We start from the raw sequence: 14,279 nt of genomic DNA on the forward strand, positions 1-14,279 counted from the left end.
ATGTATAAATAAACTGTCAAATAATAATTAACATGCTTTCTTAACAATTTAGTAATTAGTTTGTTTCTTTAATGAATTTTTAATTTGTATCTCTTTTGACATTAGAATTTACTTATATTGTAGTTTGAATTAATGAAAATATACAGTAAATATTTATAATTAAACTGTTTTTGGGTTTTTATTTTTTGTTTTAATGTACAAATGTACAAAGTTATAAATCACTATTATTATAATTGTTATAATGAAAAGTATGGAAGTTTCTATTACCGCATATTTCCGTAAATAAGGCTCCGATTACAGGAACTAAATGTCGTTATTTTATACTTAACTTGTACTTTTAGCAAATATAACTTTTATTGTCGTCAGTTACTTCGTTGCAACCCTAAGATTGGATAACCGTTCCTTATTACCTTGACAAATTAGCTAGCTGTTATAAAGAAAGGGTATCTGCAGCACCTGACCTCCACTTTGAGTGTTGATTCTGAAAGTGTGGTACTAATAATTGCCTATCAAAATTATAATGCCAAAATTAAGCTTAGTATATTAAGATATCGAAAATTATTTCCTGTAAACACTTATCAGTTTTGCTAACGCTTTTTTAACATGGAATTATCGTATTTGTTATTAGCGACGCTATTTCCGACATAATATAGTACGATCTCGGCAATCCGACGTATACGGAGCCGAATGTGTCAGATAGCAAAGATTGCCAGATTATTGGAAGTTAGACGAATTTGATAGTTTAATCATTTGGGAAGAAAACATTGATTTGCATGATATTGGTACATTTAATAATACATAAACATATACAGAACATTAATAAAATATGAAAGGAGAGCGATTGTATGTTACTGTATTCTAGATTTCTCAAATTAATTGTCAGTCCTTTAATTTTCACTTGTCTTCTATTTTATCATCTAACTACCATTGCTGTAATTGATGATGATAAGTTTGTGGTTTCTCACTATATTTAGTGGAAATTTTAGAGGACTAGTTTTTATATATATATATACTGTATTATTATTGTAAGATACTATACCTATTTTGAGTATCCTAAGATGACAATGTGAACAATCTTTAATATTGTGACAAAATTTTGGTTCGGTATCATGCAGTGTTTAGTGAGAAGCTTATCTACGACAACAGTACTAGTAACGGTAATACCCGCTAGTGTTGGATTACTGGATGTGTCGAACAAGCAAACGGCTGGATTACCGAGATTGTACTACTGTATAATTCCAAAATGCTTTTTATTGTATACATCAAATACAATTAAAAAGTTTCCTCACTTCAAGATTATGGCATATTGTCTACAAATTTAGAAAACTTAAGATTTCATTAATGTGTAAATTGTCCTTTAACTACAGAAATCTTGAACTATAAGTAATGATACAAATGGTTCAAGATAGGGAAGGATGGAGAAACACACTTGAACACAGATCATCATCATTTCAATCAGAAGCAGTTTTCAGCCTGAAGTAGAAATTCTTCCTCTTTTTAAGATAACATAACAGCTTTAATGCATGTTCGTAAAAAAATAAGCTTTAGAAACTGATACGTGCGAATAGGAAGATGAAGAGAATGTTGATACTAGCTCTGGATATTGAAACACCATCTGATGCAGTGTAAGGTACAGTACAATATCAATATCACTCAATACAACACTAATTTTTCTGCTATTTTCTTCAGAATGTGTTTGAAGAAGCTCCAGAAAAATAGTTTTATAACAGTTTTATTATATAAACTTCTCTCTCTTCAAAACAAAGAACACAAATACTGGCGACTTTCACAATAAGTGAACTTCGAATTTGTGATATTCGAGGAATCGGTAAAAGAGAATTTATTATAACTGCATTTAATGATTTAAATAATTACCTAAACTACCAATCGAGATGTTCGAGGCTTATCGAACTGTATTGGAGTGTTAGAAAATCGAGATCACGTCGAACACTCCAATTTTGTTAAATGTTACAAGTATTATATTAACCTGTTTGTGAGATAGCAAACGAGAAATTTTTATTTATGGTTATACTTAGTTATTGATACATTTTTTTCTGTTTTGTTTCAGTTGATTTTGAGTTTTGGGGGTTCTTGTGTTAAATCTGAACCTTTATCTCGATACTTCCCAACTAGAGATTCATTTGCATTATTTCATTGTGAGATGTGAATAATGAATGGAACTGCATGCATCCCACTAATTTAGGGTTTAAATATGACTAAAATATTATGTAGTATTCCATTATATTTTTATAAACGGATGTCGGTACAGACACGAATTAGGAAAAATTAACTTTTGTAAGCATGTGTAGTATGCAAATCGGCAATGTATAAAAAGAACCTTATCTGATATCAAAAATTTATTTATTTAGTGTATGGCTACACATCTAATTAGTAAAAAGAACAGAGGGAAAAAAGATCATAAATGTTAGAAATATAGTTTAGAGCACTTTCAGTCACTCTGTTGTCCTGGAAAAGATCTTATTGGACAATCTTCCAAGATATGATGTATAGTCTGTCTTTCATCACCGCAATCACACTGTGGGGATGCGACTTTTCCCCACCTAAAAATACTGTCCCTACATAACCTGTGTTTGGTCTGAATTCTATTTAACACACTCCAAAGATTTCTGGATAATTCAAATCCAGGTGGTCGCTTTGTGATACAAGGAAGTTGTCGACTGTCCACCGGAGAGACGTCGGCCCAAAGCTTTTTCCATGATTCAGTAAGGTTGAAATTATTGGAATGCAAGGATTTAGCTCTTAAGAGAGAGGGGGGTGTCTTGATTTAAGTCGATTTATGCTGAGGTTATCAATATCCTGATGAATCGGAAGTTGTGGACTGGACAGTATTTTCCCATATTCCCCAAGCAGAGCGCCATCCCTTTGGAGTACAGACGGAGGGATATGGCTCAAAATAGGTAACCAATAAATAGGAGTGGATTTAAGAGTGTCTGTTACGATACATAGGGTATTATTTAGTTGGACATCCAGTTTTTTAACGTGAGTACTGTTCATCCATACTGGTGCACAGTATTCCGCTGCAGAGAAAACCAAGCCAAGAGCAGAGATCCATAAGGTGGACAGCAAAGAGCTTCATATAGTTCCACATAACCTTTGGAGAATGTTATTTCTGGTATTAACCTTGACAGCAAGATTCATCAGATGTGTGTTAAATGATAAAGTTATCGAAAGTGACACCAAGATATTTCAGGTTCTTATTATATTTCAGTAAATTATTTTCAAAACAAACCTTTAATTCTTCATTTGCCAGTTTGTTATTAAGGTGAAAGCATGTAGCTTCAGTTTTTGTCTTACTCAATTGAAGTCTCCACCGGCGAAAATATTGTCCTAAGGTAGATAAATCCTCTGTCAGGATCTTCTCTGTAATTGCAAGGTCTTTATGTCTCGTGGCAATCACCCAATCGTCTGCATATTCAAATGTCCTTGCCTTTGAGGCAAGTTAGCCACGTAAAGACTAAAAAGCAGTGGTGCCAGGACAGAACCCTGAGATAGGCCATAATTTAGTTTTTTTATCCTACTTCTCAAATTTCCCATGATAACTTGAAAGGGTTGGTTATTTAACATCTAATCAATTATTTTAACTATTTTTAAGCAGGGTATTACTCGGAGCAGTTTATAGATTAAGCCATGCCACCAGACATGGCCTAATCTATTCACTGGATCATATGCTGCAGTAAGACCGACATATACCGCAGATGTTTTTAATTGCTTTTGGTATCCAGCCTCTACAAAAGTAGTAAAGGCTAGTACCCGGTCTATACAGCTCCTATTCGGTCGAAAACTAGCTTGCTCTACTGGAATGTTCTCAAAAATTGTATTGCTTAATCTGTTGTAAAGAAGTCTCTCTAAAAGCTTATACATCACACTCAAGAGTGAAATAGGTCGATAACTCTCTGGTCTATCATTAGGTTATCCAGGTTTCAAGATAGTATGATTTTAGCTTGTTTCATAGCAAAAGGAATATTACCTTTCTGTAGGATGTCAGTAAAGAAGCGAGCCAACCATTGCTTAGTGTACTTGCTGCTGTGTAACAGGAATTCAGGATGGACACCATTATTTCCAGGGGCTTTACCAGCTTTTATTTGTTTAAAAGCAGCAGAGATTTCTTTGGTAACAAAGGGTAGTGAATACGCTGTATCATTTATACATTTAGCTTTGATGGATGTAAGCTCTTTTTTAATCTTAATTGTGAATTCTCGATCTCTAGGAACTCTAGATATATTTAGTATGTGTTCTGCAATACTATTTGGAGTAATCAAGGTTTCTCTACCTGGTTTGCTCCTCCCAATCTTCTAAGCAGGAACCACGCCTTCCTACTTGACTTCATAAAATCCAAATTTTGTACAGTGTTTATCCATCTAAGGCACCTGGCATCATCTAAGCTACATAATAGTTCATCTCCTATTTCAAGATCGCCAGATTCTAGTAACTTCCTATACAGTAATTCACTTTTTTCACTCCATCCAGGGATATAAATCTTGCGATATCCTCTAGGTTTACATTTTTTGGCTACACTAAACAGTGCTCCAACAAACCTTTTAAAGTTGTTGGATGTAGGTGGGATCCACCCCAAACATTTGTCAAGATCTTCTGAGAACAAAGTCCAGTTAGCCTTATTAAAATTCTATCTTGCGCATGGTATACTATTTACTATAGGAATACTAAGTCCAATTCCGATAATTATTGAACGGTGCTGGCTATGCTGGAACTGATTTAAAACTGTGTGTGTAGCTGGTAACGGTTGTCTACTTTTATCCGAAGACACAAAGCACAAATCGGGGTTATATTCACGACCCCAAGCGCCGGATTTAAAGGTGCATCGATCTTTAGCATCAAACAGAAGATAAAGATTATTTTCCTCTGCCCATTTAATTACCATGTCACCATTTTGATCAGTGTCAGGTTTTTCCAGCATTCACGGTGGCTGTTGAAGTCTCCCAAGTAGACAGCAGGATGAGGTAATTGTGGTATGACGTGTCGTGGCCAAATTGTAGCCGGAGGTTTATAGATATTGCCGATCGTAATTTGGCCGACCCGTATAGCGACCACACGAATGTTATCGTCGGCGGTTGCTTTGCAAAACAGGACATCCTCAATGTCACTAGGGCATATGTTGCAGTGCCGTACGTTTGTGGTAGGTTGAACCAATTAGTTCAAAACCAGAAATCACACCTCTTGTTTGGAGTTGGTATTCGTTCTCGGTACAAGTCTCTCGAATTAAACCTACGTTAATTTTGTTATCCTTTAGAATTCTATGTAAGTATTGGCATTTTGCTCGACTAATGCCTTCAATATTAATTTGACATATTTTAATTTGAGATCCAAGGTCTTTGGTACTAGGGCCCTTATAAGGACCTTTGTAATGAGGAGACATATGTAGTTTAATTGAAAAGTTCAATTGAAAAGGTTGAAAAGATGTGTATTGTCCAGGAGATCCTATGGATTATTTGGACGCCAAAAGTTGCTAGTTCATTTAGTTCACGAGTAGACGTTATCTGGGGTGCACCACGAGGAGGCGAACTAGATTTACACCCCCAGAAAGATTTTTTAATTCCAAACTTATGCAAAGAATTTGTCCTAAAGAAAATACGGCCAGGTGGCACGACGTTAGCATATCACTACAAGAAAACTCGGTTCAAATCTCCTCCGACACTCCACAATTTTTTACGGATAGAGTCGTTCGGACATCGTTTCCCACATTACGATACCGAGGCGCGCTTATTTATGCTTGACAATCGACTAATTAATCGACAGAAAAACAGTTTACGATTCCGATAGTCCCCGGAAGAGTTTACAGAGAATCTTATTTTGTGGCCGATTTTATTTCGACTTTTTTAATTACGGAGACTTATACTACGAGAGGTGGGCAAACTGGTTTTGATGAAAAAAATCAATTTTGGTTTAATTGACTTCAGGTTTAGTGGGGGCCCTTTTGTAAAAACTACAGTCAATACTTAACAGCATGAGTATTGACCCATACAAGACAGAGGGGCCATCTCTCCCAATATTTTAGTAGAAGATTGGGAGGGGTTTCAACGTATTTTCTTTTTTCATTTTTCTTTTGTACCATACTACAAAAATTAAAATAGGAATGAGTACTGGACAGAACAAACACGCCTAATTTTGTGTAATCATTGAAAATTACTGTGATTGGCCATCCCCAACATTTATCCACATCAGCCACAATGCTTAAAGGGCCTCTAAAATCTTAATCTGAAAGTACAGTACATAACAATTAAAACGTTTTTGATCGGTAGCCAACGAGAACCTAAACGATAACAACCGTATACAGAATTGTATTTTTACAAAGAAAACTTTACCGTAACCATGATTGTTATTTTGTCCTTGGAAATTTCGTTTACACCAATCAAAATATTTCCTAGTAATATTTTCGCAAACAATTAGCGGTAACGAAATATTTAATAACTTTACTCCCAATTTACACCATTTTTTTTCATTTTTCGAATATAAAAAAAAAAAATTCCTAGAATTTGGGAAAATTTAATATCGTGACTTAAAACAAGACACGAATCGGTCACAAAGTCAAGCAGCAACACGCCAGAAACAGGAACTTCAGTTTCCCCCCCCCTTCTTTTAGTTTTTTAAAGGGTTCTGTAGCTGGTGTTTAATAAAACCCGGTGTTTTTAAAGTGTTAGTGTTTGAAATATTTAGAAAAAAAAAAACACAGTAATCCGGAAAGCTTTGTTAAAATGAGTTTCAAGGACGAAAACTGCGGGTGGGTGCGTACCAGGAAGAGGAATTTGCAAAGGTGGAAAGGAGATTTAAACTGTCAATCACGGAAGATTCACTGGCAGCACGTGTCGAAAGCAGGAAAATCAACGAGATTTTAAGTTTTAAAAATATTATAAACATAACCGAGCCGCGTTAATCAGTTCGGTTGGAGTCGGACACAACTCGAACTACCACAGTCGACGATGACTAAACGCGTTACACGCATTTTCCAGTTACTCGAGTTTGGTCGTAAGTGTCGGAGGAACGACGCGACTTCGCATCGCGCGCGCGTAACAATCGCCAAAGCGATTTTTTCGACTCGTCTCCCCGTTCTTTCCTCCCTCCCCGCCTCGTCCGTCTAGTCTCGATGGCAGAGCTCGTCGAGCCGACGGATCCTGGACCAAGTTTAAACACGGAGCTCGATGGTGAAGCGGAATCGACGAGACGACGAGTCGATACCATGGCGTCGTCGTCATCGGTGGGCGAAGGACCCACCGACAGCGCACGCACCATCACACACGAACTTAAAAATGGTAAGTCGTTCGTCTATTACTAACAATAGGGATTTAAAAGATCGAAGCCGTGCTCGTTCGGGGAGGGATAAAAACCCATCTCTCAAGGTCGCGCGCCGTCGACCAATCCCCGTAACTCTCGTTGACAAGACGTTCGCGTGTTTTCTTCGCGCCGCGACGCGCCGTGCGGCGCGACACTCCCGCCATTCCGTAATTAAAACGGTTTCTTTCGCTACTCGTAATCTCTACGCTTTAGAATGAAACGGCATCCGTCGGATATCATAGAATTTACTTTATTAAATGTGTTTCGTCTACTCCAATACGCTACTGATTAATCAAACAGATGTGTAGGCGATTAAAAGAGGAGGAAGTGCGAGTTTGCTTTGACTTTGACTCTGTTGCACTCCTTTCATTTTTGTTTTTCCTTGTTAGTGAAGTCTATTTTTAATTTTACTTTTTTACGGAATCATTTTTCCTTTCGGCACCTATCTTTAATTTCTATTGACACTTGCACGTTGTACGATTCGATTTAGTTTAATACCCGATTTCGTCACCTCACTCGATAGATTACTCGTTAAAACGCCATTTTTTTAATCGTCGGAACGTAAATTTTAAATAAAGTTACGCTTTTGATTATTAAAATTAATAAGCTTTTGAAAGTTTTGAATGATTCTTCCCTAAATTTGTGAGTAGCAAAGAGGCGCCTGGTGATAAACTGTAGAATTTTTGCCAGTATAAGATAAATTACATCTTGTATAAAATGATTTTAAGTAAATTTCGTGTTAAAGTGCTTTTATTTACTACTTGTAAAGGATGTTAAAAGTTGCCGACGAACAATTGGGATCGATACGTAACGCACGAACGGTTTCTTATATTAATGTAACTGTCGTAAGCGGAATGTTTACGAATATAAATGAATCGACGGGGTTTCTCTCGAGCGCTATATTTGTCTCGATGTTCCGCGTACGAATAGATCGTGCGGTGCTTCCGACGTATTTCTGCTGCCGACATATTTACTCGAACTGTTTTGTTCTACGAGAGATTACTTTTACTCGAAAAGAATATTAATTGTGTCGAATGGTGCCCAATTTAGGGTTAAACGAAAAGTTATGTGCCCCCAGAATCGGTGCATCCTAGGCTACGGCCTAGTCGGCGTGTTTGGTAATGGTGACGAGTAAAATATGTCATTAGTTGTTTATTACGGCGTTGTCGTTTTCTAAGTGTGGAGAGAATGTGATGTTCCTTTAGGACAGTACAAAAGATTTTCAATTAAATAAGAATTTGAAGTCGTTTCTCGTTATACTTTTTGGATACTCAATAACGTAACTTTGGGTCTTTAATTTCAAAACGTCTTTGGAGTTTTTTTACGTGTGATACCATTTGTTTTAAATGTGGATATGTGCTTTTATACTTCTGACGGTGCTTTAAATCGACGGGAACGAGACGTACGGCCTTATTTGTGCCACTTTAATCCGCTAAACTTTCGTACGAGTTAATCGTATAAGGGAGACGAGTTATCTGTGACCGGACGAGTCACACTCGGTGGAGTGAAGAAACCCACTATATGTACTTTTTGCTGATTTGTATAAATGTAAATAAGCTGGCAGTTATTATTAGCTTAAATGGTTGTCATGGATGTTATAAATACCATCTTTAATTATTATTTTATTACTCTCGTATGTGATAAATATTCATAAGTAGAAATTACATTAAATGACTATTGGATTAAGGGAAGCATATTTAAGTTTTATTTAAATGTATTTGTAGTATTTTAAACACGATTTATTTTTTTAACCTCTTTTAAATGTTTATCATCTTTGTTAGGGTTCTGTAAAATTATTAGTTTCAATATCACTGTACGTTTTGATTAATAGCTTAAAAGGAAGTGAAAATTTTACAGTAGAATCTAGTTTTCCATTTGTTTACATAATTAGCATCCTATCAATTCCTGTTTTATTATTATGTTGTCTACAATCATGCCAGTGTGACTGATAAAAGTTCGATAAAGTATTGTTTTATGTTATGATACTGATATTGATAAATCATAGGGATGTATCAGTTCAAAAGCACTTAAAAATATATTATTTTATAGATAATCTTCAATTAGCATTATACAAATCACTTTCGGAAATGAGTTTAGTCTTTACGAGTTTAACTTTTTTTCATGCTTATATATTACTTTATAACTATGTAAGCTGCGTACGATAAAAAATTGTCATTTTGTAAGGATAACGTGCAGAAATCAAATTGAAAATGTGTGCGTTATCCGCCGATTTTAACTCGCAGTTATGAACTGACGAAACAGCTTTTTTCTTTGTTCAAACTTACTAAGATCGTCTTTATGGTCGTTACTGGCTCAAATAGAAACTGTCAGTTTTCAGTGGCCACTTTGCAGGTGTGAGTAAGCTGGTTCAGATTATGTGATGATTTTATTTCAATTTTAGCCATTTTTTTAATGGAATATAATACATCCATTGCATTATAAGTTGTCGTGGATTATATGCATTGAATTACAGAATCAGTTAAACTGTAAATGATTGAAAAGATTGATAGTCTAGTTGCAAACAGTGCTTTAGAGTTTAAGTTTATATAATGTGAATAGAAAGGATAATTACAGAAATGAAGGCTAGAATTAAGCTGTGATTTATATTTCTAGATAATTAGATACTCATAAAACCTTTAAAACAGTAAAAACAATTCAATTACGAATGCTGTCAGTCATTTTTAAAGACCATCCTCGGGTTGGGCTTTAAAAAATGGCCAAAAATGTTTGTAATTAAGTGGTTTTTGCTGTTTTAAAGGTTTTATTAGTGTCTGAATTTCCATATTTACAGTTTTTACTTTTAGTGATTTATATCTGTTTCTATCAGCATCTCAGCCATAGTTTTTAAACCAAAGACAATAGTCAAATAGTTATTCAGAAACAAGGATTGTGTTGCATAGGAAGTATATAACTTACTGCTTATGCTATTACTGATTTATATAATCGGTCATGTTTGGAACTCAAACATACTTCAACTTTTTATCTTGTATATTTTCCATTAGAACGTTTTCGCTACAACAGATCAAACTTATCCCATTTCAAGATGGAGTCTAAAATAAAAGTATTACTCCAAATTGGTCTGTGTTTATGTTAAACAAAAATGTTGTGTGTGTAAACTTAATATTAGGGTATTTTTCTCTATTTAAAATCATTGCGAATTGTGTGTGATCTTCTTAATTGAAGATAATGTCAATGTTTTTCATAATTAATTATGAATAAATAAAAAGATTTTCACTTATAAATCAAACTGTTGCAAATTCAAATTTAAAAACGATCTTTATCCACTTTTTTAGATATCAAAAACATTTGGTTTATGTAGATACATTTAAAATTGTAATATATGAACATAAGCATGCATGCCAAAATACCAGATATATGCAAAATGCCATATTATAATGCCTGAAGTGTGCATTATGTATGTTAAAAGTGCCAGTCGTTTACACCAAAATTTGTAAGTTGAAATGCATAACTACTTTTGTCTGCGAGCAAATCTCACTAACATCTGTTTACATCAAGTGGGGGAGGATAAACATGCAACAATAGATGACAAAGTGATTTGAAAAACATGTATTAGAATAAAATAATTGTCTAAAAGTATCTTAAAGTAGTTTATTAACAAATATAAAGTCGTATGTCTCAAAATTGACTTCACTGTGTTTGCGTGAAGTTCAATAGTAAATTTTTTTGTTAGAATACGACGAGTACAAAATGAATTTTCGTCTTCTGTCTTCCAACGTTCCTATTGCTTCCTTGTCTTCTGGCATTCTTTAGTACCATTCCCTTGGACTTGGCAGTACCACTTTGGATATCACCGACGAAGGAAGTACGCGGTGAAGTCGGTTACGAATAAAATTATGTGTTCAATAAAACTTTATAACTTTTCTATGCTATCAAACATTATTGAATTTGTTTCTATGTATACAATTGTTGACAAGATATTTCAGGATGACTGGGTTAAAATAATGTGAATTAGATGTTCAAATTTGCAAGCTCATCTGTAATTAGGTGGTGGTGTGATATTCCCACAGGAACCATACATACACAAAAACGATTCACTACACAGGTAGTAGAAGTAGACTGCAGATGATTAAAAAAAAATAGCACTTGCAAATAGCTATAAAGTTTATAAAGCACTTACTTAGTCCTGAAAAAGGTAAAACCTGCAAAATATGAATTGAAAATCATAAATGCATATTTTATTTGCATTTTTAAAATTGCATATAAAATATGCTTTATCAGATAGCATTAATTGATATACTTGGACCCAAACCGTGTTTCTGTTGCGATTTAAGAAGGAATAAATGCAAGTGCATACGAGTCTGGCTCTTACAAACAACTTTGTTAGAATATTTAAATGAGAGCAGAACAGATCTGTTTGAACAATGTGACTGTTTTATCTTTTATTATTTAGTTTATAAGCAAACTTTTACATAATATGAATTTGATAATTTCTTCATATTTGTGTACATAATTTTAAAATAGCTAATTCTAGATAAGTATTCGTGTTGTCTTTAATAAAAAGAAAAAAAATTTTTATAACTAAACAAAACTTAATTAGCTGCTTACCTCAACGTCATCAAAGTGTTTGATTTTGTAATTCTCGGATTGCTACTGAAAATTCTTTCCGATAACTTTCGTATTAATAACTTCGTTTTAAATCGGTTAAATAATGGTTTTCTTTTACATAAATGCAAAATTAAAATATTTGATTTTACATCGTGAGATTTCTCCCCTCTAGAAGGCTTCATTTTCGGCACTCTCTTTTTCATAGTTTACATTAACAGAATTCTTTCTTTCTCTCTCTCCCTCTTTTACTGTTGCGTACGAAGATGACATCGAACTAACAACTGCTATAAAACTTTACAAGATCTAAACAAATCAATCCCTGAACTCAACGAAATCAATCTTTCAATCAATGGTAAAATATAAAATTTTCATGTGATGAAACTGTTTAATATAAAATTTTATGCTGACAATTATGAAATTCAACAAATAGTTGACCTCTGTGTAACCTTAGATTCATTTACAAATAGACAATTTAATGAACAGATATCTATACATTGTGAAATAATTTGGAGTAATTGTAAATTTATTATCTCCAAAACTATTCTTTGCTTGCTATTTTTTGTAAACATTCAATCACTAGTAGACTATGCTATCGCTATCTGGTCAGCTGCTTCTCCCTCTCTGCTAAACAAACTAAACACTGACCTGTCCAATGTCTATTTCTTACTGAACAACTATTCCCAGAGTTCACTTAAGTCTTCCAGAATTTAAAATGCATTTCATACTTTGAACAGATTTTTGCATATAAATTCATTCTACTTCTTTCTTTCCACATAAATTTTAGAATTCCTAACATTATTACTAAAAATAAATCTTATTTTCATCTTCCATTCTACCAAGTAAATGTTACAAACTACACTTTCTTTACACGTTTTTTTCTCTTCCGCATTAATCCTCGATCACAAAGCATAAATCATTAGTATAGGTACACGAAGCTCGATAAATTTTATGACTTTATTTTATTAATTAGTTACCGTCAGTCAATATTCTGATATGAAACATAATAAACATATGATGGAAATATGTTAGATTTGATATGCATTGTTGCACTGGCTATAATATGTAGTAGTTATTCATTTTTTTCTTGAAGGGCAGATGCGACAAATTATTCTTTTGTTTCCAGAAGTTAGATTCTTTTCGGAAATAACAGGATTTTTTTGTAAAATATTTTGTATGAAGAGATGCAATTGTATCTGCATGGCGTGTGATTCTAGCCTCTTCTCTTCACTCGTGGTTTGCTTATCTCTTCACTTGGATGAGGAAATCATTTCTCTTTATTTCCTTCGTGTGTCCAACATGTAACCGAGTAAAATGAATAATATTTCTGTTTGAAATGTGACGAGATGATTGACTAGCAGGTTGTGCAGAGAAGCAATGATTGTTTTGCTCCTCTAATAATCATTTTTGGAGGAGTAAGTGTATTTGGATTTTCTGGAGTAGACAGAGAGTTTTAAATCATTCTACTTTCATTTCGTAAATTCTCTTCAGAACATGAGATCTCCAGTTTTCTGCACTTAAATTTAGGCTGCTGTTGATGTATTGTGCATCCACTATCATTGGTGCTGTCAATATATTGAAGCAAGTTTATATTTGTCTCTGTCAGTCATCACAATGACCTCAACTTTCTCATCTGTACTTGCATCATTCTCAGATCTCTTCTCTTGCATCAAACTATTGCAAAATTTTCTTCTCAAAATCGAGATCATTTGCTCTAACAATACTTGTCTACGATAATGAGTACAAACTAAAGAATTTAAAAAAAAGTGTATTTATCAGTGATTCCTGAACTTTTTTGAGCCACTGTCCCCTTGGTTCCATAAACTTATATCCATTACCCCCAACTGTACCCCAATGCTGCCGAACCAATTTTCCCTTGTGTGAGAACATCTTGGAAATATTTTTAGAAAAACTTTTCTATGAACCTCACATTGTATCCTAACCATATGTTGTTCTCCACATCTGGAAACCATTAAATGCAATGTTTCTTCTTACCTGTTTTAATAGAGGAAAGGGAAGATTTGTAAGCGACTCAAACCTTGCCTATAATCACTATTTGGTTAGGATCCTACCTCCAATGCCCCTTTGCTGCCCTACATTTACGCACTGCCCACTTTGATAATGACTGATCTATTGAATTGTGCTCTATATAAAGACAAAATTCACATACACGTGAAATAAAATCACGACTTTCCTTATTCTAGGCACCACACACACACAGTCACAAAGTTTTAATTATCCCACAAACAAATAATTCCTAAAATCTGCACGTGTTACGCACAATCCAAGCAACATTGTAGGAAGGTACTAAAAATAGCAGCAAGGTAGTGCAAAACAAGGAGAAAAATAAGAATTGACCAACTCGTATCATAGAAATGACAATGCTTTGTATTCTAGGGTTAAATATT

At 34.3% G+C, this 14,279-nt stretch overlaps 1 protein-coding gene across 1 annotated transcript in view; it reads left to right on the forward strand.

Moving 5' to 3' along the window:
- Window positions 1-6,942: 6,942 nt before the first annotated feature.
- The window catches only part of LOC136984818 (ribosomal protein S6 kinase alpha-5-like), a 137,908-nt gene continuing 130,571 nt past the window's right edge, over window positions 6,943-14,279 (forward strand). The window contains exon 1 of the mRNA XM_067281961.1: window positions 6,943-7,286. Coding sequence (XP_067138062.1) covers window positions 7,121-7,286 — 166 coding nt within the window. The 5' untranslated portion in view covers window positions 6,943-7,120. The remainder of the gene's footprint in view (window positions 7,287-14,279) is intronic.

This window comes from Centruroides vittatus, unplaced genomic scaffold, assembly GCF_030686945.1.
Source record: "Centruroides vittatus isolate TY-2023 unplaced genomic scaffold, ASM3068694v2 contig_93, whole genome shotgun sequence".
Taxonomy (NCBI): domain Eukaryota; kingdom Metazoa; phylum Arthropoda; class Arachnida; order Scorpiones; family Buthidae; genus Centruroides; species Centruroides vittatus.